The sequence below is a fragment of the Lineus longissimus genome, chromosome 6 (assembly GCF_910592395.1).
Source record: "Lineus longissimus chromosome 6, tnLinLong1.2, whole genome shotgun sequence".
NCBI lineage: Eukaryota > Metazoa > Nemertea > Pilidiophora > Heteronemertea > Lineidae > Lineus > Lineus longissimus.
Genome location: NC_088313.1, coordinates 14,473,564 through 14,498,743, shown reverse-complemented (window position 1 = coordinate 14,498,743; position 25,180 = coordinate 14,473,564). Strand labels below are relative to the sequence as shown.

The 25,180-nt window shown below is 42.1% G+C and overlaps 1 protein-coding gene across 4 annotated transcripts in view; it reads left to right on the top strand.

The window, feature by feature from the left end:
* The window catches only part of LOC135488978 (adhesion G protein-coupled receptor A3-like), a 73,870-nt gene extending 49,864 nt beyond the window's left edge, over nt 1–24,006 (top strand). For 2 of the 4 annotated variants that reach the window (XM_064774013.1, XM_064774014.1), the window contains exons 8-17: nt 5,923–6,491; nt 6,689–6,838; nt 7,935–8,029; nt 8,341–8,557; nt 8,852–9,050; nt 9,407–9,511; nt 10,100–10,319; nt 10,592–10,777; nt 11,221–13,568; nt 20,060–24,006. In XM_064774013.1, coding sequence (XP_064630083.1) covers nt 5,923–6,491; nt 6,689–6,838; nt 7,935–8,029; nt 8,341–8,557; nt 8,852–9,050; nt 9,407–9,511; nt 10,100–10,319; nt 10,592–10,777; nt 11,221–13,568; nt 20,060–20,214 — 4,244 coding nt within the window. In that variant the 3' untranslated portion in view covers nt 20,215–24,006. Of the gene's footprint in view, nt 1–5,922; nt 6,492–6,688; nt 6,839–7,934; nt 8,030–8,340; nt 8,558–8,851; nt 9,051–9,406; nt 9,512–10,099; nt 10,320–10,591; nt 10,778–11,220; nt 13,569–14,110; nt 19,067–20,059 lie in introns of those variants that run through there. The other 2 variants (XM_064774017.1, XM_064774016.1) reach the window with 2 other exon arrangements.
* Nucleotides 24,007–25,180: the final 1,174 nt, after the last annotated feature.

The window sequence follows — 25,180 nt, the reverse complement described above, 5'->3', positions numbered from 1 at the left end:
GGCTTAAGTTTGACCATAGGCGGCAATCCAAACTCTCTGGTAAACAAAGAACTGACTCCAATCTTTGAAATTGGCATTCGCTTCATTTTGAAAGAGTTCTATTGGCTTAAAAATTCTATGGTCGTTCCATTCTCCAAGCGGACATAGTAATCAAGCATATTCTCTCTGCTGGTATAAGAATCCATGTTGCAAAGTCACTGTACATTATACATCACATACTTGGCCACTGCCACAGTTTCTTCTCCGGTGGTGTCCACTTCAGCAGTGTTCTCCACAGGGTTTTCTCAAGGTAGGGTGATACCTTTGATTTTCATGACGTTTTACCAGTGTGCAACACAAGGTAGGGTGGCCCTACAGGTACCCTCTACAAAGTTCTAGAGCAAGGTAGGGTGGCTCTTCCAAAGTAGGGTGGTAAGCTGCCAAGGTAGGGTGGGCCACCTTCACAAATCGCCTTGTGGAGAACACTGCTTCAGGGCAGTCCTGGGGAATCTGTCTCGCTCCATTCGAAAGACACACCCGAGCCATCTGAGTCTCCGTTGTCTGATTTCACTGGCAATATCATCAATCAGTGACCTTGGCCAATTCCGCATCCCAAGTTTGAATCATTTCTCTCTGACCCAGATGAACCAGTGCACCCATGTTCCATGTCCCCCTGGGGTCTCCCCTATCTCCCCCACAGGCAGACTGTCATTATGATGACAATTCTCGTTAGGAAACACGCTAACAAACGCCACGTTGTTTGCTGGTCAAAACATAACAGTTCACCATCTGATAATGCCTCGGGTCCGGTAAAATGTTGTCCTAATGACGCCAGCATGGACATCGTGACTTTTCAAATTATAAGCTGTGGAAAAAACTTGAGATTTTGACAAATCTGGTGGTTGTTATAACCTATTCGAAGCATAAATATTCCACACCCGCATTATTTTCATGTTCCCGATGCGTTATTACCACCTCGTATTGACTTCTCGTGTGAAAGCCTTTGGCAATTGTCAAAAATCTTGTAAGACTTGCCTAACGTTGCTTCATCTAAAACAGAAAAATTGGTTGTCATCACTGGAATGGTTTTGAATGAATGAGTTCTCTGAAGATTCCACTTATGGCTCTCCAGAACTCTTCGGCAGGGCTTAGTCTCGCACCATTCAGACATGTACATACGATGACACTTCGCAGTGATTTTCTTTTTATTTGGTGCTGAAATTACGAAATGGAAAAGTGCAAATATCAACATCTACATCATACAATATCTCCTATACTGGTGCACTTGCTATTTCCAGCCTCCAGAGACTAGCATGTCAAAAGGATGTCAAATAGAGCTGGTGTCCTTCTCTGGAACATAAATAAAGGTGTCCCACCTCAAAAGTGGCCTCTAGAATGAAGTCATGATAAATCTTATTGCCTGTGTAATGTCCTTTCAATGTCCTGCTGCCTGTGGGCTATTTCGAGCGCTGGGCCCCCCGAGGTAAATACGAATTTACTGCACGCAATCAAAAAAGGTGTCTCGCCATTGAAATAAAGTCGTCATAAACCTTATTGCCCATGTTATGTTCTTTCAAGACGGTTATGATGCCTGTGGGCTCTTTTTAGGGACACTGCCTCGAGCACGCAAAGCGTAGCCCTAGGCGTGCCCATATCTGCCCGCAGGCAGTCTCACGATGTCTCAGGTGGTCTGGATTCGATAGACACAGCAGGTGCCGAAGACGAAGTCGTGGACAACAGGTCGGGCGATGAGAGTAATGCTTGAAGGAGTTGCCTGTAGGTGCCCAGAGTTGCCTGGAGGGGTCCCTGGTGCATTCTCCAAAGCAGACATAATATTCAAGTGTCCATGATGGAGAGTCACCCTTGGCATTGAGAGGTTGTGCAAATTGGCCGATTTGAAATAAAATCATAGAGGAATATGTGGCATCAATTTTTAAAAAGTATGGAACAAGGCTGCTGACACCTTGAAGGGATAGCCCGTACTGGCATCACATGTTGGCAGATCGTTTGGGGTGGGAACCTCAAAGCATGGCCATGCCTTCTGGCATCCCTGCAGGAAAGAAAAAAGTGCCTCAGATGGAATGAGAACTCAAGACCCTGCAGCAGAGTCTGGCACTGTAACCACTAAGCCACTGCACTCCTTGCAGGGAGGTCATCCGAATGCTTGCTCAGAAAGCACTTGTCCACATCATCAGTTTCGTCAAGAACACTTGAAAGGCACCCAACACGATCAAAAATAAACTTCTCCACTACCAGTTTCGGTCCAGAACAAAGAATGACTCATCCTGCAAATCAAAGACTTGGAAAGGGTTCTACTGAAGGCAGTATAAAAAATGATTATTGGCCTAATTATGGCAGTTGGTGATGAAGGGCAGATGTCCACTTCACAAGGAACCTTGTGGCATTAGTGGACAACTCTTCATTGTACACCCTTTGTCAAAAATAAATGAACACCAGGTTTTCATACCAGGCTTTCATGCCAAGTCTCATACGACAGACCCTCATATGTTCTTCTCATGATGAGCCTCAAACTTGTTGTGAAGAGCCAGGAATTTTCCTTAAAACCCAAGTCAGTTCATCCAGAAATACAATTCTGTGTTCTCCCAGGATCGACACTAGGCTAGCAGGCTCCTCTCCTAATATTGGGTATCAAACTTGTTTTGAATTGTCAGGAACTTTCTTTTCTTGAGAGCCATGCCTTTTTGTCCAGAAATACAATCCCGGCTTCTCCCGAGGATCGAACCTGGGCCCTATTGCGTAGTAGCCAGCAATGTTAACCACTAGGCTATGAGGCTCTGCAACCAAGGCATCTTCCTGGCTGAATTTGTAGTGACTCTTTAACGAAGATATCACTAGCAGTTAAACCATGCGCATTAGCCATCTTTGTGAACACAAAATCTGTCTTGGTGCCATGCGAGTTTTGAATTACCAAGATTTGCGCAAAGCTGAGGGAACAATGACCAACAGTACTCTACCGGATTACCGGCACACGCCCGACATGAGCGTTCGGGGCTACAGCAGCAATAAACTAATCACCGGGCAATAAACAGAGCTTTGCTCGGTGATGGCCTCAGGGTTGCAGGAGGGATAATGGTCATTGTTGCACCATCCTCTGACAGATTATCCAACGTTGCAGGGACTTGTAAGGAGGATTGCAGTCCATGCACGAGTCATACTGGAATTGTGGAGTGAGGGCGCACAATGGTGGAACCTTAAACATGATTAAGGGAGGATGGGAGGATTTTGAAAAGTCTTCCTCTGTGTAGAGACATGTACTGATGATTGTAGTGAAGGCACGAGTCGTACACTGGAATTGTGGGAGTATAGGTCACTCAACAATGATAGAAACTTCAACATTATAGAGGGGGGATCAGAGGATTTGTAATCATTTTCTGCGGCACTGGTCTCTTTTTCGACTCTTCACGTGCACATGTCCATTACCGCCCTCTCTATCGAGAAGTTCTATTTCACCTGAGCTATCGTGGGGCAGCTCTGAATAAAGGACGTCTCTTGTAAATTTTGTAAGTGCATGGCATGTTCACTGTGCAGAAGATCTTGGAATCTACTTAAATCCCAACTAATTTCCCTGGTTTCTATTAAAACGTTTTGAACCCACACTTTCCGATAGGCAGGTGTACGCAACGAATATATCTTCTGGTATGTTTTATTGGAGGACTGGTCCCATTCGTACTTTTGGGCAGAGTGGTTCTGTTGACCTTTGCAGTACTGCCCTTCCGTTTGTATTTTCCGTGTATCTAGACCGGAAATTTGTCAAAATTGCGCCCAAATCCGGAAAGTCTGGATCACATCATCATCATCATCATCATCTTGGCAGTATGGCCCAATCTAATAGGCACTCTTCCTAAATCTCTCCTAGGAATCTTCCCTATCGTCTTGAGTGATCTACATGAAAGAAGTGGTTATGGAGCTGTAGCAAATCTGTAGTACATCTTAAAAACTTAATCATCAAAACTAATTAAGACGAACTCATCCTTTTCCAAATACGTTTACAAATCATTCCTCGAGACATTCTAGTCGACAATGAAAATGAAACTTCATACAAAAATCCATCGTGTCCGTGACAATTTTAATTAGGCCTCCCTGTTCAACCAAAGCTTTCAAAGCCAGATATCCAAATGGTGTAAAATTACAATTTTCAATTAGCATTTCTTAATAGTAAATAGTCTTGGGTTTGTGTCTTCATATTGTGGAGATAATGGTCGAGATGAAGGTCAGGTAGAGTTGAAAAATCATCAAGTTACACTACGATTGAATACCTGCACCAGCGTAATGATTCAAAATGTCATTTGAGTCTTTCCCAATACGAGTAATGGGTCAGAGCTTCTTCAAGGAATATAAAGAAGATGGATTAACTGCATTAGAGCGAGGTATGATTCGCAGGGCTTTCCAACTACTACTCCTCAGAGCGGGTTGGCGCTGAAGGTCCCTGATGAAGAGATAATGCCGCAAAAAACGTACAAACGACCCTGAACTCACTTTTTGGGATTGATTGTATGCATTATTTAGCCCTGATAAGAAAGAATTTGAGGCTGAAATAGACTTGATTATGCGTATTTGCCATGTGTTTGTTGGTTAGAATGTGATTGGGAGTCAAAAACCCCCAGCAACAGTCGGCAGCCTGTCAGTTTTCTGGTGCCCCTGGTTCAGCACGTCGCCCCAACAATCTGCTTATAGTTGTTGGTAAACCCTGATTCGTTTGCTGAGTCATTAAAAGATTGCAACAGAATATTTTATTGTGATTTTATTTTCGAGAATCACGGTTATTTGCAAAATGCGTGAAAACAAAGCAACCAGGAAAATTTAGCCGTTTCCAATACTGGTATGTCGTTCATTTATTGAACAAGAAGTTGGGTGATAATTTTCACAGCCAACAAAAATAGTCTCTTATGGATTATTTGCATGACAAGTTTGCACAATCAAAATTGATGAATACCATTCGTTATTACCTGGACATTTTATGGAACGCCCAATAAAACAGCTTCGCACAAAAAAGCGCCCAATGTCATAATTGGTCTTTTGTGTCCCAATCGAATCTTAATGCATTTGGTAAAAAATGACACAAAAGGCGTGAAAATTATGACACGATGATTCACTCTCTACAATTGGGTCTGTGGCCATCAAATTTGGTCCTCCTATTGATGAAAGTTGCACCCTGCGTGATAATACATCTGATAATGCATCGCAAATGCGGTAATTCTATCGATTAGGGATTAGTTAATTGGCGTATCTCGGGTTAGGGGTGGCTCGTAACATGTGGTGTTCTTCTCCGATGATAATCACGTCTTTGGCGTAATCAGTCTAGAGGTGTGAAAGGATAGTAGTAATTACGGCCGCCTCATAAAAAGGATGTTGCTAATTTTACTATAGTTGGGTGGGAAAAGAAAAGGATTTTCTCACTTTGGTGAAAATGCATTTGTTTTCAAGTGCGATATTCAAGATTTGCTTCATATTGTCAGGTCCATAGCTAGAGGGGTAGGGTCTCAAAATGGATGCTTTTCATTCTGTAGATTCTTGCCAATTTTCATGCTGACTGCCGGGTGCTGGGGCTAAGAGATGTGTTCATCCATTAAACTACGAAACAGATTCTACCTTCCACGCCAGTTAAGGCACATGAAAAGTATAAATTAACACCAAACGTTTATACCACCTTCTTTGCAGAAAAATTCTTTAATTCATTTTTGATATTGCTGTTTTAAAGGTTTCAGATGCAGTCATGAGGAATGGATAGAAATAAAACTCAAGAGTGCAAATTCAGCTTCAGATCTCCTGGTTTAATTTCTGGTTTGGCCACTAGGTGGCTAACACCGAAAAACAACCTGTCTGTGAGGTCAGTGAGCAGAATGGCCCTGGCCATTTCATTCAAATAAAAAGGTCCTGGATTGTGTATCTTATATTCATGTCGCCCTTATTTATGTTTTTCAGACTGGCCTATTGAGCTTCCCCTGTTTGTCATCAACCCCTCCAAGAGTCAGGTCGTGTTCCAAGGGGACGAACTCCCGTTTGAATGTCGGGCGTCTGCCATTAATGCCAAAACAGACGTCGTCTGGTTCCGCGAGGGAAAGAAGGTCGAGACGAACCAGTCTGCTGGCATCATGGTGTCGACGAGACCGTCGGATAACAACAAGGTCATCATGAATCGTTTGACGCTGCGGAACTTGGAGGTCAAGAACTCCGGGATATGGATGTGCCAAGTTCAAACGCCGCAAGGGAACGCGTCGAAAACCGTCAACATTGTTGTGATTTCCGACAACACTTTGCATTGTCCGCGGACGGAGGTCCAGACAAATCGGGGTTGGTTCAAGTGGCCTAAGACCGTCTCGGGCGTGTCCATCGAACATGTGTGCGAAACTGGCAGGTCGGCGAGTTATCACGGAAAGGCGGTGCCCAAGGCGTACTATACGTGTAGCGCGGCCGGGAAGTGGGAGAACCTGGACACGATGCAGTGTCAGTACATGATGGAAATGACACGGGTCTTGGAGCAGTATAGCATGGTAAGTCGGACTCCTCTGATGTGGGACTTGGAGCAGTATAGCACGGTATGTCTGACTCCTTTGACGTGGGTCTTCGAGCAGTACAGCATGATACGTCCATCTCCTTTTCAGAATAAGACAATGTTGCTAAAAGTTGAAAGGTTCAGATTTTCATGGTGAACCTTTAATGGTTCTAACTCCTCATATGATATTTCCAGCTTCAACTGAACCATTCCAACGTGTATGGGAAGGCAGTTGGTCTGCGGCAGTATATCGGGAATGGTTACAGCCTCCAGGACAAGCTCGATGTCGTATATATTTCGGATATCATTGGCAAGCTGAGTGTATTCGTCTCGACAAATCAGGAGGTAAGGCTTCTTCTTCTCCTTCTTCTTCCTCTTAGCATTCAATTTTCTTTTTTTATGGCAATACTACAAAACCAGGCCTACGTCTCTTATAAACCTGTCGTCTCTTGTTCGTCCCTTGATCCCCAGAGCTTGGTCTCCAATGATGCACCATATGGCCCTGTGGCTAGCCTGTCCCAGAGAGGGCAGTTCCGGAGCACATGCTCTGATGTCAGCTGAGGCTTCAAAATAAGGTCTGTTTGGTAAGTTGTTGATGTCGTGGTCTGCGTGAGTGTCGAGGATCCTGATCTGACCGTGTGTGGCGCGGTGACTCTAGGGCTACACTGGAGGATATCAGAGGTGACAGGGGCTAATTTTGCTTGTTTGAAAGGTGCTTAAGAGCAAGCATAGAAGACTGAGAATCAGAATTTCAAGTAACTACATACAACCTAACAATGCCGACAATAAATAGTCAATCTGGACGAAATAATTCGGTATTTGCATCTTAGCACTCGCCATGCCCCGTGGGAACATTCCAGCGTGATGTTGACATTTTCACAGTCTGGACGTCATTTCACAGCCTCAGAATTTACGCCTCGGGTGTTTTGTGAAATGAAAATTCGCTCGAGTTAAGAATTTATAACTGATCAATGAGATGGCGTGAAAATCCCGTCGGCGTCAAGTTGTGGTTTTGACAACTGATGATGAGGCAAACTTGGGTAGAATTTGTAGATGTTTATCTGAAAGTAATTTACTTTGGAATAAATGAAAGTATGTTTGTACAGTTGACTTGTCTCTTATGCAGCATTTATGATGCTGTCCAGTGATTGAAAATAAAAATTGTTAGAATTTTTATTGAAATGAATAGGCCTCAGTGCGTGTGGCAGTGTTATTACTGTTAGCACCAGCTGAAACACTGAAGCAAGATTAACAGTTTGTTGTGCCATGATTTTGGTATGTTGGTGTGGAGCCTGTCTTTATTATTTATGATATGGTATCGAGGTTGCTTTTGATAGGGCAGTTGCTGTTGTTGTTTTTGTACAAGACTGGCAGAATTTACAAGAGGTCTGCTTCCTTATTGTGTTTCAAGGATTAATAAACTCTTCTTCATTTCTTTTAGCTCGTCGATGTGATGTTGGACGTGATCAGTGTTGTGATGGAGCTGCCCGATAGTCTGCTGATGGACGCGCAGAAAACACACCAGGCTTGCTCCAGGTATGTCGTGGTCTTGAAAGCCTACGCCTTGTTAAAAATTTTGAAATTTGTAATTGAATTTGAAAACTTCTAATTGCGTAAATATCTGGAATATCTTGAATATCTTGAAGTCCTTGATTGAGAGAAGTCCTTTTTACAGAAGTCACTTTCCATGGAAATAGCCAATTGGGACTAGATGCGTTGTCCTTATTAGACAAGGTGTTTTTGATAGAAAGGGTGTCTCTATCTAAGAGAGGGTGTTCTGAATAGAGAGGTTTCCGCAAAGGGAGGTTCCACAGTATTTTGAACAATTCTTCCTCTCCCCGTTTCAGAATGATCCAAGTGATCGAACACATCCCCAACATCTTACTGGACAGCAAGAAGTACTCGAGCCACTATTCCAAGGGCGTGGCATTCGAGGCATTCAAGATCCGGCCTGAGAGTTTTAGCGGCATGACGTGCTCCGTCCAATCAAATCCACCCAAGAAACTGAACGAGAGCAACTTTCGATGCCATGATCTCGATGATAAAGCTATTTTTGATGAAAAGGTATTTTGGCGATTTTTTGGGAGGGGGGCATGAAACTTTTTCAGGACTTGAAGATTGGATTATAACCTCAGCTATCAATAGTTTGGTTTATTTTAAATTATGGGGCTTGCCTGATCATCTGTCAGCACATGTAAAAGTTCTGAAAAATGGCCCACTCCTTGTAGGACTGTTGACTAAACTCAGTCGATTAAATAGCCCTGTTATCTCTCTTAAATTTTTAATAACTTCGATCATCCAAATTAGTATGATTGAATTGACAAACCAAAACTCTTATCAACTGTTGTTGTTTTACAGAATCCGCGAGCGTCTATAACTCTTCCCAGTCCGTTACTGAAGAACATGCGTGGACTCTATGGCATAACCGGACCGAGTTTTAAAGTCCAGTTTGTCGTCTACAAGAATGCCAAGCTGTTTCCGATTGTGTCCTCTAGTGTCGGATCGGAGTACGAAGCACGATTGGCCGTCATGACAAATATCATTTCTAGCAAGATTTGTAAGTGATGGCCATGTTTACCTTATGATAAGTGACAATATTGAGTTCTTTTGTAGCGCTTTTCCATATTACCCTGTTTAAAGCAGTTTTGTGGTACCATATTATGACCCCGGTCTCCACAGAAATCAATCAGGGATTTCAAGGAGCAACCAGAAGGCACTCACTTGAACTCGACCAGTAGGGGAACCAAGCAGTGAATCGGCCAAGAGTAGAACCCACGACCTCTTGATCTTGAGGCCGACCCTGCAGTTAAAAAGTTCTCTTTTAGAACCTTTAATTGATTCTCTCAACGCTCCTCTGAATGGGGCTTTGACAAATCTTGTTGTCCTGTAATTGTTTATCATTGATATTTTCAGCTGAAGCACCCGTTGAGAATCTGACCACACCTATCATCATCAGACTTCAGTCAGCTCAATCATCGTCCAAATTCTGGCCTGTCTATTGGGACTTTAACGCCAACAGTAAGTTTGTTCACGTGGTCTTGGATAGCCCAAGAATGAGCCTTTTCAGAAATGCAAATTCACCTTCTTCTCTAATTGTAATGTACAGTATCTAAGGTCACAGTTCACAAAACCTGTTTGACACAAACATGCCTCACAAATATGTCGGAGGTCCACTGAAAATGCATCATTTCATGCAGAGTCTTGTCTCTCTTAGGCTTGAAAAGAAGGGGTGCACACATGAACCTGGTATATGCACCTCTTCAAGTTAGGCAGCAGTTGTTAGTGGTCCAATACACAATAGATTTCCTGTCCAAGAAGGGGTGCACACATGAACCTGGTATATGCACCTCTTCAAGTTAGGCAGCAGTTGTTAGTGGTCCAATACACAATAGATTTCCTGTCCAAGAAGGGGTGCACACATGAACCTGGTATATGCACCTCTTCAAGTTAGGCAGCAGTTGTTAGCGGTCCAATACACAATAGATTTCCTTTCCATGTCAAGCCCATGTCAGTTTAATCCATAAAGAGACTTACCAGCTTCTTCCTCCCCTTAGAAAATAATTTCTTTGCCTTGAATGTTTCACTGATTCCGCTTTCTTCCTGCAGATGGCATCGGCGGTTGGATAACAAACGGCTGTAAGATCATCCGCCAGGAGGGCAATCAGACAGAGATGCGCTGTTCACATCTGACCAACTTCGGCGTGATGCAGGTTCGCGGTCCAATCCCGCTGGAGCTTTTCATCATGGAACCAGTCGTGTACGCCGGTAGCCTGGTGTGTGTCCTTTGTATGATGACAACCATTGCGTCATACTGCATGTGTCATAGGTGAGTTTGAATTCTCGATCAGCCGATAAATCTCTAGTAAGGACACTAGATTCGGTCCCAATTTGGATTTGCCCTCGCTAATCAGAACACCTCACTATCAGGTACAGTACTTGTCAGTACCGAAAGTGTCTTTAAATAGAGAGGTTCTTCTGCCTCAATAGAGAGGTTCTACTGCCTCAATAGAGAGCTTCTACTGCCTCAATAGAGAGCTTCTACTGCCTCAATAGAGAGGTTCTACTGTATGCTACAAGTATTTTTCCACCCGTTTTCAGAAATATTATCGTCACAAAGAAGCTGAAACACTCCGTGGTGAACATCTGCCTTAGTATCCTCATCCTTATCATGGTGTTCACGATGGGCGTGCTACGCACCGACCATCTCCTTGCGTGTCAGATCATCGGAATCATCATCCATTACTTCTCCATCTCAGCGATATTTTGGATTACGATTACTACCAGGTAAGGACTTTGACCACACTTTCCAGATACTTGTGACAGAACAAATCTTTTGCGGGGCACAGTCACCCGTGTACCTTTTAAGAGTTCATGATGATGTGAGTTTTTAAATAAAAAAAACCAAACATATGAGGTGTTACAACCACAACAAAACGAATGATATCTCACAAGATCCAATGCATGATTGTTACATCATTTGTTGGTACTGTAAGCTGGCTCAGTTTATAGCATGTCCAATGAAGACATCGTTACGCCATTTTTAGGAGTTGGAGTTTACATTATGATCTTCGCATAGGCCTTGAAAACCTACAAGCCTCTCTGCTGCACCGGTGAGTAGTGGTGTCTCTGCGCATGGACCAAAATCAGCGTCGTTGATAGAGAAGCTGTTCTGCTTAACGAGGTGTTAACTAAAGAAGGTTCCACAGTCTGTCTCTTTTCCGTTTCAGCAATATGTATAAAAAGATCGCCAAGGCACAGCGCCCTCCGCCGCCCCCTGAAGATTTCCTCGAGCCAATCCCGCCGCGGCCGATGATACGCTTCTATCTCCTCGGCTACGGTGTCACGTTAATCATCTGCGGAATCACGGCAGCCGTCAATATGAAACATTACGCCGGACGAGATTATTGTTTTCTGTCCGCGGAGCTGAGCATGGGTGCCTTAGTCGGGCCGGTTGGGGTGCTACTGCTGACCAATATAGTGCTATTCATATGTATAGGGTGCGCCCTGAAGGGAACAAACAATGGGTCGCTCGAGTCAACCGATACTGACGATATTGAACTCACAGAGGGGGCCACTTGTGCGCAAACGAACGCAACCAATGACTCGGCGTCGACCACGACGATCGTCGATAAGGAGCATCGGGCGATAAGTCAGATGCGGGCGCTGATTATTTTGATATTTTTGTATATATTCATGTGGACTACTGGTGCTCTCTTGATTGCAAAACCATTCAAGTTCGCGTGGATTTTGCCGTACCAGGAGATGATATTTAGTTACTTGTACGGTTTCGCCAGTGCCGCGCTGGGGATATTCATTCTTGTGTTTTACTGCTTGTCGCGGCGTGACGCGCGGACAAGTTGGAATCGGTTCTTATGCTGTGAGCCGCAGCAGCGGATGTACGACATACAAGTCCCGGCGCAACCGGCGATGCAACCGATCGCCCATATGCCAAAGCCGAAGCAGAAGATGCCACAGGCGAACGGTCATGTGACTCAGGAAACGGTTATCAGCGGTCACGAGTCAGGATCCGTGACTGATAAGTCGATGCAATCTGGGACTCATAACGGTGGGCTAAACGGTACCTTACCGCACCGCAATGGCGGCCCTAAACAAAACAAGTCAAATGCTAATCTAGTCGCATCTCAAACTGTTACATATACGGAGCCATCTGTTGTCAGTGTTCACCAGGTGGCACCCAGTCACCATCAGTCAGGTCCGGTCCATCACCAATCAGGGAACGTTCACCAACCGCAGGAGTTACCCGTCTCCGTCTTTTATAATCCACGCCAAAACGTCATCGCCAACAAATTCTGGGAACGCAAGCGGCGCCACCAGGTCCGCCGTGATCACCTGCAACATATAAACAGTAAAGAGGCAAAAACGGACCAGAGTCAGAGCTCGCTTGATAAGTGTTTAACCGCGGCAATGGAGTCGAATAAACGCCACAGTAATGGTACAAACAGCGACATCTGTAGCGTGGAGATTCAGAGTTATTTCACTGACAGTATCGGGCGGAAGGCTTCCTATAAGCCAGGATTGTCGAATATATCCGGTTCGGCGTCGTCCGTGCCCATGGACCGGAACCAGATGATTCCAGTCGGTGCACAGCAGCCGCCTCAGTGTAGCTCTCCGACTGAGAGGAATAAGACTCCCTCCGGGCATACGTTACCGCCCACCCCTCATAATCAAACCTCACCTGGATGTCCTGAATGTCATGATTCATCACCAGGGGGCTCTCTGACATTTCCACCTCCGCCGCCACCAATAGCATTAGTGACACCGCTAAGCGGTGGGTTAAAAATGCAAGGGCCACCGGCCCCTCAGATCTGTTGTGGTCCGGAATGTGTCACAATTATGACGTCATTTTCAAAAGTTTGTGACGAATGTGCTATGAAACAGCAAAAGCAGGGTAATGAACTTCCTCTCATCGAGAACTTGCAGCCCAAACGTCACTGGATGCAACCTCATTCTAAATCTCGTCCCCATTCGTCGGGATCCGACGGCCATAAAAATAAATCTCACGAATCGGTCACGGACGACGATTGTCATCGGACTAAATTTCATTCGCTTGATAATGATAAAGATGGCCACAGAAATCGTGACAGTTTCTTGGAGCAGATTGAGCAGCGCATACCGCCGCGCCGCCGACCCTTATCTCCGGCCAAATCAGACACTACGCACTCGCACATGGCCGATTCGGACAGTCAGGTGGATCGCCGTCACAAGCACCGACATCATCGGCATCGCCATGGCGACCATCGTCACCGGCGACGCAGCGGATTGTCGAAGCAGAGTTCGTGGGAGGACGAGTTTAAAGATCGGCCACGGAAACACCATGCGTATGCGCATGTCCCGCAGGAGCACCGGGATAAATCAATCCCGACCGGAAAGCCGCCATACATGGTGGAAAGTGGCAGTCGCTCATCGTCAAATTTCCCGCGCTCCGTCTCGGCCTATGAGCAGATGGCGAATGGGTTGTTGGAAAATATGGATAACTCGTCATCGAGTTCGGAGGACGATCAGGGGATGTGGTTGCCAAAGCGAGATAAGAGACGATGCAAAAAGGTCGAAGCAAGTAAGTAGATTGGTTTCATTTAGAATGACAGGTGTATTTGGAAATCACCCCTCACCCTGTGGAATCAGCTGCCACCTCTCCGAGGCATGGCCAACTACCTCTCCGAGTCGTTGTCAACCAGATGACTCAGGGAGGTGAGAGACGCTTGGAGAGGTTGCAGCTAATTCCACAGGGTGTCCCTTGAATTAAACTTCATGAGAAGACCAAGTATAGATCTGCATTCAAATCGAAAACACCATCAAAAGGTTCAATGGTGTCACTCTTGCAGTAAAGTGTTCATCGTTGTGACTTAAGTTCATCATATGTCGTTATAATCGTGGTAAACCCCGCATGTGATATAAACCATCCACTGCCCCCCTCCCTCATCCCAGACCTGATACCTCCCCCCACTCATCTCCCAAAGACCGCAACAATAATTCACTATCATTTTGACCAATGGGCCACACGAATTTCATTGCCGATTCCACAGCCTGCTTCTGTTGTATCTCTCAATCTCCGCACAACTTGTAAACTGTTGTTCTTTTTCATTTCCGACTGTGTAGGTTTGTTAGCGAACAAGAAGCCGATTGCACCCACAGGAAACAGCATAAACACTACCGTCTAGAGATTGCACTATATGTCGCACCGTATATGCACATGACGCCCCTCCACACCCTCGGGATGCGGTGTCACGCAAATGGCGCAAACTTTCAAAGACTTTGCGGCGTCATCGTGAAGTAATACTGTGTCACGGATTTTCCACAAACATTGAATTTGCTGCAGTTGTGAGATGTCCTCGCAATTGACTGCTCATACGCAAACCAGAGATTTTTGTTGATGCAACCTGTGATAATTATCGTTGCATTGACAGACAAACGATTGCTTGTCTGTGTTAAAAAACTGGTCATCACATGTCGCAGCAATGACTGATGATTGATGCAGGCAACCACTGCAAAATTGGATGCTTTTGTTTGATGCGATAATTTTTGCAGGTTGCAGTGAGAAAGCTTCTTGTTTGCGGATACTTTAAAGTGATCTTCTCCTAATTTGCAAATGAGCGTTTAGAAAAACTCACTATTTTCTGTACATAACTGCTGTCATGGATGCACGAAGCACTATCATGGCAGAGTTGTAAGAAAGGGAGTCTTTCGTTTTTTGATTACAACTTTTTTGGCAACCCAATGTGGTCTTGTTGGAAAGACTTGAATTCAATAAGTGGGGAAAGATCGCCCAGTGCCTTTTTGTGGGTTGAGGATTAACCACGCCTCAATCCTGCAGAAAAAATTATCATATCACCTCATCCAATTATTCTGATTGGACACGCTGGGCATAGAACCTTGTAAACGATATGAGTGGTTGGATTTTGACATTGGACCGAATGCCTTCAGTTCATACCTCTCGTGAATGATGATTTCAAGGTGATATTCGTGTTTCTCTGCAGAATTGTGGACATGGAACTGGTTAATGCTCAGCCCACATTTTGTTCGGCCAAAGGAAATGGCTTTCTAAATATTTCTTGTATTATGGGTTGGCCACCACCATTTTGGGTAGAACTTGAAATCCTAAAGCAATTAGAACTCCTTCAAACTGGAGTAAATGCCAATGTTAAGGGTGGGAATCGGTTCTTTCTTTATCGGAGAACAGACTCCCTGGTTTGAGATGGACTTTCACTTCATTTTGAGAAAATTCTATTTCAAGTTCAAGCAAAATGGTGATGCCTATGGCCAACCCTTAAATGAACTTGCTAACATTTGTATGTATTTTATTGACAATTTTGCAGTGTTCACCGTGAAAACATTTCTAGCAGGGCGGAAACCGTTGCGTATTTTGTCATTCGAAAGAGATTTGGCATTTGGCAAGTCCGTAACAAAGACAATGGGGGGGGGGGGGTTATTTTGATATTGTTTTCTCCAGTAACCTGAAGATCTGGGCTTGGGTCCGGGTCTGTGATGACCAAAACAAATGTCTTAGGAAGAAACCCATACAAATTTACGCCACTGAAATATGACCAATTATTTATACTTTTCCTAGCCTGCTTTAAATTGCCACGGAGAATGCTCACTGGTTTGCATTTCTTATGGGATTCCTGGCCGAAGTTTTCGATGGTCAGAGGATTGCATAATATTTACAACAATCACCTCGATAGTATTGACAATCTTGGAGCGAATGTCGTCAAATGATCGCGTGCAGGGTATCCATGATTTTGTGTTCCGCATTGAGATTAGGCCTATGGCTGCGACATGCGATATTTATCGCTGAGACGTGTGGGTGCTCGGCCAACAGGGTAGGGGCAAAGGCAAATACGCAACTGAAATAACCATGTAGTGCTCCCTATTGTCAATTTTGCCAGATGTTAGTATAGGCTTATGTAATAAGGTTACCGCTTCCTAGAGAAATGTATCTAAAAATCTCTTTTCTATGCAATGATTTCATTATGCTCCTCTTGTAGTGCAAGTTGCATGCAAGTTGCTACTTACAACTAGTACTTCGAGTGACATGCATTTTGTCAATGCATTTCTTGCCCTTTCTGAATCAATGCTTGACCACAGTGCCAGCCGTAGCATTGCAACACAAAAATTTGGCAAATTGGCTCATTTTCATCTGGCGAAAGACTGAATATCGAGTTTGTTGCCAAAATTCAATGATAAGTGCATCTTCACGCTTTTAAAGTTTGCATTTTATGCTGCTTTTGCGAAAAATAAAACTTGCGAAAAATTTCACGATTTGCGGTAACCTCTCTCCCACGACGCATCAGTTATTGAGAGACGTCACGTACAATACGAACTTGTAGGCACATTCAACCTTTGAGGAGAGTAAAATGGAAAAAATGTCATCGGCCTTTCTTTATGGACTATTTGTTGTAGGCAGGGCTACAGTTTGTTGGAGATATGTGGCTTGTAATCTGTGGGTACAGCAAGCCTTGCTTAAAATAATCTTGCCTGTTGCATGCTATAAAAGGTCTTGTCCGAGGCAGGCTTCATTCGTGTCTATTTATTGTTTTAAAAGAAATATTAAAGTATTTCAGCACAAATTTGAAAAATTTGCCAACTACATGTGTATCATGTCTGATTTTTTATCGGGATTTTGATTCTCTCTATACAATATAGAGGGCTCTCTTTTAAATATGTAAATTTCGAGTGCAAATTATGATAATGTATGTAGATGAGAGTAGTGCATGGACTATTTATATGATAAGTAACTTATGTGTGTAATTTTAAAGGGTGGTGCGAAAAAAATGTCCTGGTTGATTTCATTGACTTTAACAAAAACAAAATGATATGATCATATGTATACATGTTATTTTGGAGTTTTGAACGACCCAGTAAAAAGAGAAAACCTAAGGTGGGAATATGCTCCCATTGTTAAATCTCAGCAGTTTTGGGTACCCCTCGGTAGTTGATCTTTTGAGCTCGCATCTGGGTAACATTGCGGACTGTGTGGCATTGACTGGGCCTCGAACCCATGACCTTCTGATCACAAATCAGATGCTCTTTCACTGTGCCACAGCATTTCCCTCAGAAATGGACAGAAATCACATGTATTTTTGTGCGCCCTGCAAGTCAGAAAATAGCTAAAACCTGGTGGTCTGCATTGTAATGCCTTTTGTCTCAAAGTAAGGGAATCAACTCTGACATTTCTTTCCACACTATGTACAAATAATGTTCTTGTATGATTTATTCTCTAATTAAGACATGAATTAATTAGCATGTCTTGAAATTGAGGAGTTAGAGGAGGAAGTTTTATACTTTTCATACAATTGTTGCAATATACTTTAATATGTAGTTGTAAAAATGAAATTATCTTTTAGTATCAATAATCATAAGGAGGTTGATTCAATGCCTTCTCCACAAGTGTATGCACTAAAGTACAGTAGAACCTCCCTTAGCGGACACCTCTCTATTAAGGACAACCTCTCTATTAAGCACACTGCATTTGGTCCCAAATTGGGGGTTTCACTTTAATTCGACCTCTGTAATCATGACACCTCTCAATTTATCCAGCACATGTCAGTACCAGAGGTGTTCATAATAGAGAGGTTCTACTGTATATGGTTTTAAGAAATTGATTAAAAATGGCTTAGTTACACTGTACATAATTCTTTAGAATAATGAATTATCCCTAACTTTTCATGAAAGTTATCAACACAGTTTGCAAAATTTGATTGTGGAGGGGTGGAGGGGGGGAAGAGGTGAAATTCCCCCAAGTTCGATATGTTTTTAAATGGGGAAGAAAGGGTAGAATCGGTTTTATTCTCAAATTTTATTTTTTTGCGGAGGTTTAATCTCACCCATGTGTTCATAAATTTTGGCATGGTATGACCCATTTTAAATCTTAGAACCCTTTTTTAATTGGACACCCCTAGGAAAATATCTGGTGTTCCACGACAGATATCTGTTGATTTGCAACACCACCAGCGTACCAGACTGTCATACAACACTGCATATGATAACCACATGTTGTAACACTGATATCAGTGTAACATTCAAAAACAGTGTTCCCATTGTTGTCAGAAGACACATTGTTAGTGTTCCCCTTGCCTGCTTATGGAGACATTGCCACATGGACACTGCAGTGTTATGATATTTGGTTATCATAGTGTTCTGCAACTTGACTTGAACATTTTGTGTTTTGAACATCATTTTGGGTAACACTGCTGTCTGGTGTTCCTGGCTTATCCCTAATATACATTATTGTTTCTGAAAATAGAATGTATGAACACTGATATCAAATCATTAAATGGCTTATAACTACTTTATTCAACACTGATAACCAGTGTTATCATTGATGATTTATTTGAAACACTGATATTAAGAGTTTTTAGGGTTTATTCAGAGTTTTGTAACACTGACAATCAGTGTTGTTTTTGATAATAACTTCTGTGCAACACTCACATCAAGGTGCATTTTCAGTGTTACTCACCATCTGGTAACACCAACAATTAATAAAGACAATCTATTAACTCTTGGTAACACTGCTTTGATAATAACCTCCATTTAACACTGATATCACTTGTTTTCATGGCTTAGTACCATTAAGTAACACTGCCAATATCAGTGTTATGAAATATCAGTGTTATCAATTGATTAGTGTTCCCTTGATATCCAGAAGATTTTAATCCTGGATATATTGTGTTTTGTGACAATTGTAAACCGCCATACATGTATGTAGAGATGAATTATACACCTATTTAACATGGAAAACAATTCTTTTTCATTCTTTTGAGGGTGGCTCTCTTTCGAGGACCTATGTAGATATCTTTGACTCTACAGGGTGGCCCAGAAAACTTTTCCCTTGCACAGTAGAATTCTATTGCATCTCCATTGTGTGAGGGAAAAGTTTCTTGGGCCACCCTGTAGATCTGTTATGTTTTTGGGCCACCCTGTAGATCTGTTATGTTTTTGACATAAAATAAAAAAAGTGTAGCATTTTTATTGATACACACTGTACAGTGGTGATGGCTGCCTGTTAAAGGAAAGACTGCATAGGAATAAGCGGCTAGTTTTGATATTCACGAAAACTGCCGGGTTACTTGGAGACTTGATGGAAAACAACGGAACTGCTGTTAGAAGCGATTGTCAAAAGTGACTTGCATCAAAGATAGGTAATATCTACGTAATTTCCCAAGATGTGTGTCGGCAGAAATCCCAAACCGCCAGCACAGGACTCACCACGGAGAACAAACAGTTATGTAAGTCTTGGATCTCTGTCTTCAGGGAAACTCTGCTTGGACCAGTTCAAGTTTAAAGGGGTACGCCTTTCGTGATTACTGGTGGTCAAGGAAATCAGAAATGCTTTTACACAGTTTTTAACGAACATTGTAGGCCTTTAATTTAGTGATAGCTTATTTGAAGTTGTTGAGATATTTTTGGCCACAAGTGGTCGCACTATTTTCATTTTTTTCTATTTTTTTACGGTAGTGTAGTTTTGTACCGTCACTTCCCTCGCATCGATGTTAGTGAGTTAGAATATTTGACGATATCACAGAGACGCTTTTCATGTTGTGTTCGTTAGTGACATTAGTGTCTCCACCTATTATCAGTATTGGAAACTGGGCGGATCGTGTATTGTGTTAATTTGGGTTGTTGTTTTTACCGTTGTTGATAAAACTTACAGGACGGGTGCACTTTACGTTAACCTATTTCCTAGAATGTTTTTTTTTCTAAAAATTTTGAAAACTCCCATTTATCATGATCATTTGCCACTTTCCTGAATCGGAAATTTTGGACAGCACTGCTAGTCTGGGATTGACCAGTCAATAGGCACCTATCAGACTTGTTTGGTGCAGAAGGCAGGGTCATGATTGAGTACGGGCTTCTGGTTGGTCAATACCTGTCACCTGACAGGAAGACCTAAATATCATTACTTAAGTATAGTGGGGAATAAGGATGAATTGTATGGCATAGTGACTTGTAAGGATAAAGCAATCAATTAGGCAAGTAGCAAAAATACTTTGTTATAATGCGAAACAATTTTACATAAATATATTTCTAAAAAATAAATTTGTATTTCAGCGGACCCGGGCCTCAACCGCCGTAGTCACCCACAGCGGACGCACCACCACCATCACCATCACCACCACGGTAGCCCGAACACGTTCCATAGCTATGGATATTTCCCACTTCTCGAAACTCTGAAGACGTCCAACGCAAGCCAGTATAGATTCTAGGAATGCTAGAGTACTAACATCATGAACTCTAACGCAAGCCAGTATCGATTCCAGGAATGCGAGAGTACTAACATCATGAACTCTAACGCAAGCCAGTATCGATTCTAGGAATGCTAGGGTACTAACATCATGCACTCTAACGCAAGCCAGTATCGATTCTAGGAATGCTAGAGTACTAACATCATGAACTCTAACGCAAGCCAGTATAGATTCTAGGAATGCGAGAGTACTAACATTATGAACTCTAACGCAAGCCAGTATAGATTCTAGGAATTCTAGAGTACTAACATCATGAACTCTAACGCAAGCCAGTATCGATTCTAGGAATGCTAAAGCACTAACATCATAAACTGAGTACTAATTCTCACTCTATCCAAAAACATTCTGGAAATGCCATCACCTCATTTCCGCTGCAGAAATAATGTGCTAAAGATTTTTTTTGTGACTTTAGAGCCAGAACAGCAGACAGAGAGGATATGGACATACCTCAGCAGTATCTGAATGTCCTGAGGTTGGAACGAGACCCTTACGTGACATATCATAGGAGTGCATTTGGATTAGGGGACAGGCAGATCCAGGTGGCTTGCAGACAGAAGGGAAGTCCATTCAAGCAAGTGTGGATTAAAGAAGAATGTTTAACTAGTTATTGGTTAGATAGACTAGCACTTAGCTATAATGCATAATTGATTCAAGTCGTAGGTGAAATTTGTCCCCCCCCCTCATACGATGGTGCAGAAAAAATGATTGTTTGATGCCACGAGATGTGAAAGACTTTGGACCTGCAAGATTCCCGATAAAGGGCGATATATATCATTTACTTCCGTCCTCGTGTCAAAAATCTAGTTAGGTATCATCCTCGAGCCTTCATGCGATTCATTTCATGACTGTTAAAAATATGACGCGCAAATTAGCTATTTTGACAACATGACGAGTGTTTCCGATTCAAAGGCCTACCTCATTCATTGAAACAAATCAGAATCTGTCAAGGTGATGATTGAAATACCAGTGTTTTTGTCAGTAGTCTGATAGAGTATATCTATATATTGTAAAAAATATAAACAGAAGCAAATGTACTATATGTTCCTGAGAAAATGATCAAATCCTCTAGGACGAAGGCTCCAGATGCAAAAACTGACCAATGCATATCTAACCTTTTTGAGTCATATTAGTGGTACCAGAATGTTTGGTCATACAACAATGTTTCTACAAAATTTTATCCAGTCTTCAAACAGATGTTGAATATGTCTCTATTATACAGGGTCAAAATTCATATGTTTTCAGATTTTTTACGATGAAAATGTGTCATTCCTACGCCGTACAGTAGTTATAATTTTAGTTGAAAGTGAAATGCGGAGTTTTGAATGGCCCGGTTTAAGGTGAGAATAAGCTTCCATTGTTAAATGTTAGCAGTTTCGAGTTCCCCTCAGGTAGTTGATTATGTAGCCAATGAGCTGCATGAGAAGTAATCACCAATTTAGTTCTTTTTACCACGTTCATCTACATGTAGTCTATTAAAATAAAGACTTGTGCCACAACTGGCTCTCTTTAATAACTGTTTGGTTTTACTAATATTAATGTTGTAGCGCTATTAAAACATACATGTAGTATCTATACTGGCAACCAGGATACAGTTTTCAAATGTCTTTCTGAAACTTCTTGTTTTTATTTTTTCATGAATATCTGTATGTTTAGATGACTCTTATCAATCTGATGAACAGGGTTTATTGTGATGAATATTGTTCATCACAATGGTATCGTGATGAATAATATGGTTCCGTAAGTGAAACAGGGTCTATTGGTGGTGGCAGTGCACATCATTATATTATAGATGAACAGGGTTTATTGTGATGAATATTGTTCATCGCAACGGTGTCTTGATGAATATGGTTCAGTAAATGAAAACAGGGTGTATTGGTGGTGGCAGTGCACATCATTATATTATAGATGAACAGGGTTTATTGTGATGAATATTGTTCATCGCAATGGTATCTTGATGAATATGGTTCAGTGAATGAAAACAGGGTGTATTGGTAGTGGAAGTGCACATCATTATATTACAGATGAACAGGGTTTATTGTGATGAATATTGTTCATCGCAACGGTGTCTTGATGAATATGGTTCAGTAAATGAAAACAGGGTCTATTGGTGGTGGCAGTGCACATCATTGATGAACAGGGTTTATTGTGATGAATATTGTTCATCGCAATGGTATCTTGATGAATATGGTTCAGTGAATGAAAACAGGGTCTATTGGTAGTGGAAGTGCACATCATTATATTACAGATGAACAGGGTTTATTGTGATGAATATTGTTCATCGCAACGGTATCTTGATGAATATGGTTCAGTGAATGAAAACAGGGTCTATTGGTAGTGGAAGTGCACATCATTATATTACAGATGAACAGGGTTTATTGTAATGAATATTGTTCATCGCAACGGTATCTTGATGAATATGGTTCAGTAAATGAAAACAGTGTGTATTGGTGGTGGCAGTGCACATCATTATATTACAGATGAACAGGGTTTATTGTGATGAATATTGTTCATCACAACGGTATCTGGATGAATAATATGGTTCGGTAAGTGAAACAGGGTCTATTGGTGGTGACAGTGCACATCATTATATTACAGATGAACAGGGTTTATTGTGATGAATATTGTTCATCGCAATGGTATCTTGATGAATATGGTTCAGTAAATGCAATCAGGCCCACCAGGGGAGAGACATCATGACATGTATTCAACCACCACCGGAAGTGTGGCACAGTAAAAACGAGCTTATTAAACTGTCAAGTTGTGGTAAATATATGGCTGGGATGGATCAAAGTGGTCTCCCAGGTCAGTTTAGAACTCGTATTTTGATAGGGCCATTATATCAGTGCGCGAGTGATGATTTGACCGATATGCTGCACAGAAGTCATTTTTTCTCAGGCAATTGGTTTTGGAATGTTGTAGAATTTTATAATGATATTTGTAAAGGGTTATTCTTAACACATATAAAATTTCGTGAGGATTGATTGGACCTAGGGGTACCACAATGTAAGAATTTATGTTGTCATTTTTTGGGCAGAGCTTTATAAATTATTTTGTTAAAGGACTGCACCATTTGTGTACATTGTTTTTTCTGCGGCACAGGTAAATAGAGATAAACATTGCCACTATACAGTAAGCTGGGCCTGGTGGTTCAAAGCCTGGCGAGTATAGCCACCGCTAAGTTCTAGTAGCCGACATTAGCTAACTTTTTGGTAGGGGCGAGGGGGGGCAAAAGGCTCTGCATGGGCAAGGGGGGTTGTGCTAGCTACATCCAAGTCAACGTTAGGCGGTAGTGGAGCTTTGAACAACCAGTCACAAAATTGCTGATCAATATCAAACCTTGCAATTACCAGTTTTACCTGCAGACAAGAGATTTTTTTGTCGCACCTAGCAGGGATTATAATTGCAGGTTTATAGCAGTGCTTTAAATCGCTCGTTTATGCGGCAATTTAGATGAATCTATAGTCATTGATGTCATTCTCATCAACAGTACCGTCAGTGAATTTATTTTGGCACAAGTATTTTGAAGACCAGTAGGTTTTTGTGAGAGATTTGGGTGTAGAATTCACTTGCAATAAAACTCTGTTAATTGTATATGACTGCTTGTTGAGACGTCCTGTATGTAAATGCTTTACAGAATGTTCCTAATGTCCTAGCTTTACAGAATAGAGAATGTACTCGTAGAATATAGAATGTACTAGAAGCAAAATAGCCCATTAAGCAAGACAAGAATAAATAATTTGTACACAGGAAAAAGCAGTTGTCGTTTGTGAAATAACTATTCAAAATGGCGTCTGTCCCGCCAACATGGGTGAACAATTTGTAACCGTAAAACCTAGGAACTTCAAATCTGACCATGAGGAAGAACAGCGAAGGAAATGCCCCTGATAGAAGATTTAGCAAGGTGTGACTTAAATTCTTCTCACCAGGGGGCTAAAGGTGTAAATTACCAAAAATGGTTTTGTTGCTTTACTCCAATAGATAGGTGCTTGAAATAAAGTTGAGGACACGAGTTCTGGTCCCAAATTGGTTGTTTTACTTCAATTTGACATCTCTAATCAGGACACCTCTCTATTAAGCACAGCATTTGTCAGTCCCGAGGGTGTCCTTAATAGAGAGGCTCTACTGTAGGTTTTGATATAAAATTGGAATAGTTTTTATTGATACTACTAGTTGGCATTCTGTGTCGACATAGTTTTAACTTGACTTGAATTTCCAGCTCTTGTATAACTCTGAAGACCACTTCAGGGCAAATATTTGTTCTCCCAGTTTCACTAGTACAACAGTAGAACCTTTCTATTAAGAACACCTTCGGGACTGGCAAGTACTGTCCTTAATAGAGAGGTGTCCTGATTAGAGAGGTCAAATTGAATAGAAACTGTATATCACATTTTCTTTATATTTTAAAAAATTTGGCAGGCAGCCATCTTTGAAACCATATTAAAGCTCGAGTGACTAAATGTTTGGTGTATCTGATAAGTCTCCACTATACTTCTCACTCAGGTTTTCGATTTGACCAACTCTTCAGGGTCATAGGACTCAAGCTCTTAAATTTCACCACTGGCATGTTTCGTCAATCTCTGTCCAAGAGTCTTTTTACTTTGGCATGCGTGATTTATAGGCATATCCCCACGAGGCCATATTTAACTAAATTGAGGTTGAAAGAGACTTACCAGGTACCTTCCATGCCCATTCATTGCAGCTGAGCACCTCTTAATATATGATCAGATGACCTGTCAAATGCCGAATGAGATACTCACAGCCATGGTCTTTTCAAGTCTTTCATACATCTCAATGGCCAGACTCTCAGTCTTGACCCTGGCAGCAAGTTATCAAGCGACTAACACATTCTCCATCATGACTCTGCCAGCTGGTTAACAAGAGTGTGCTTTGCCTTTGCCAGCTGGTTATCAAACGAGTATTTTTGCCT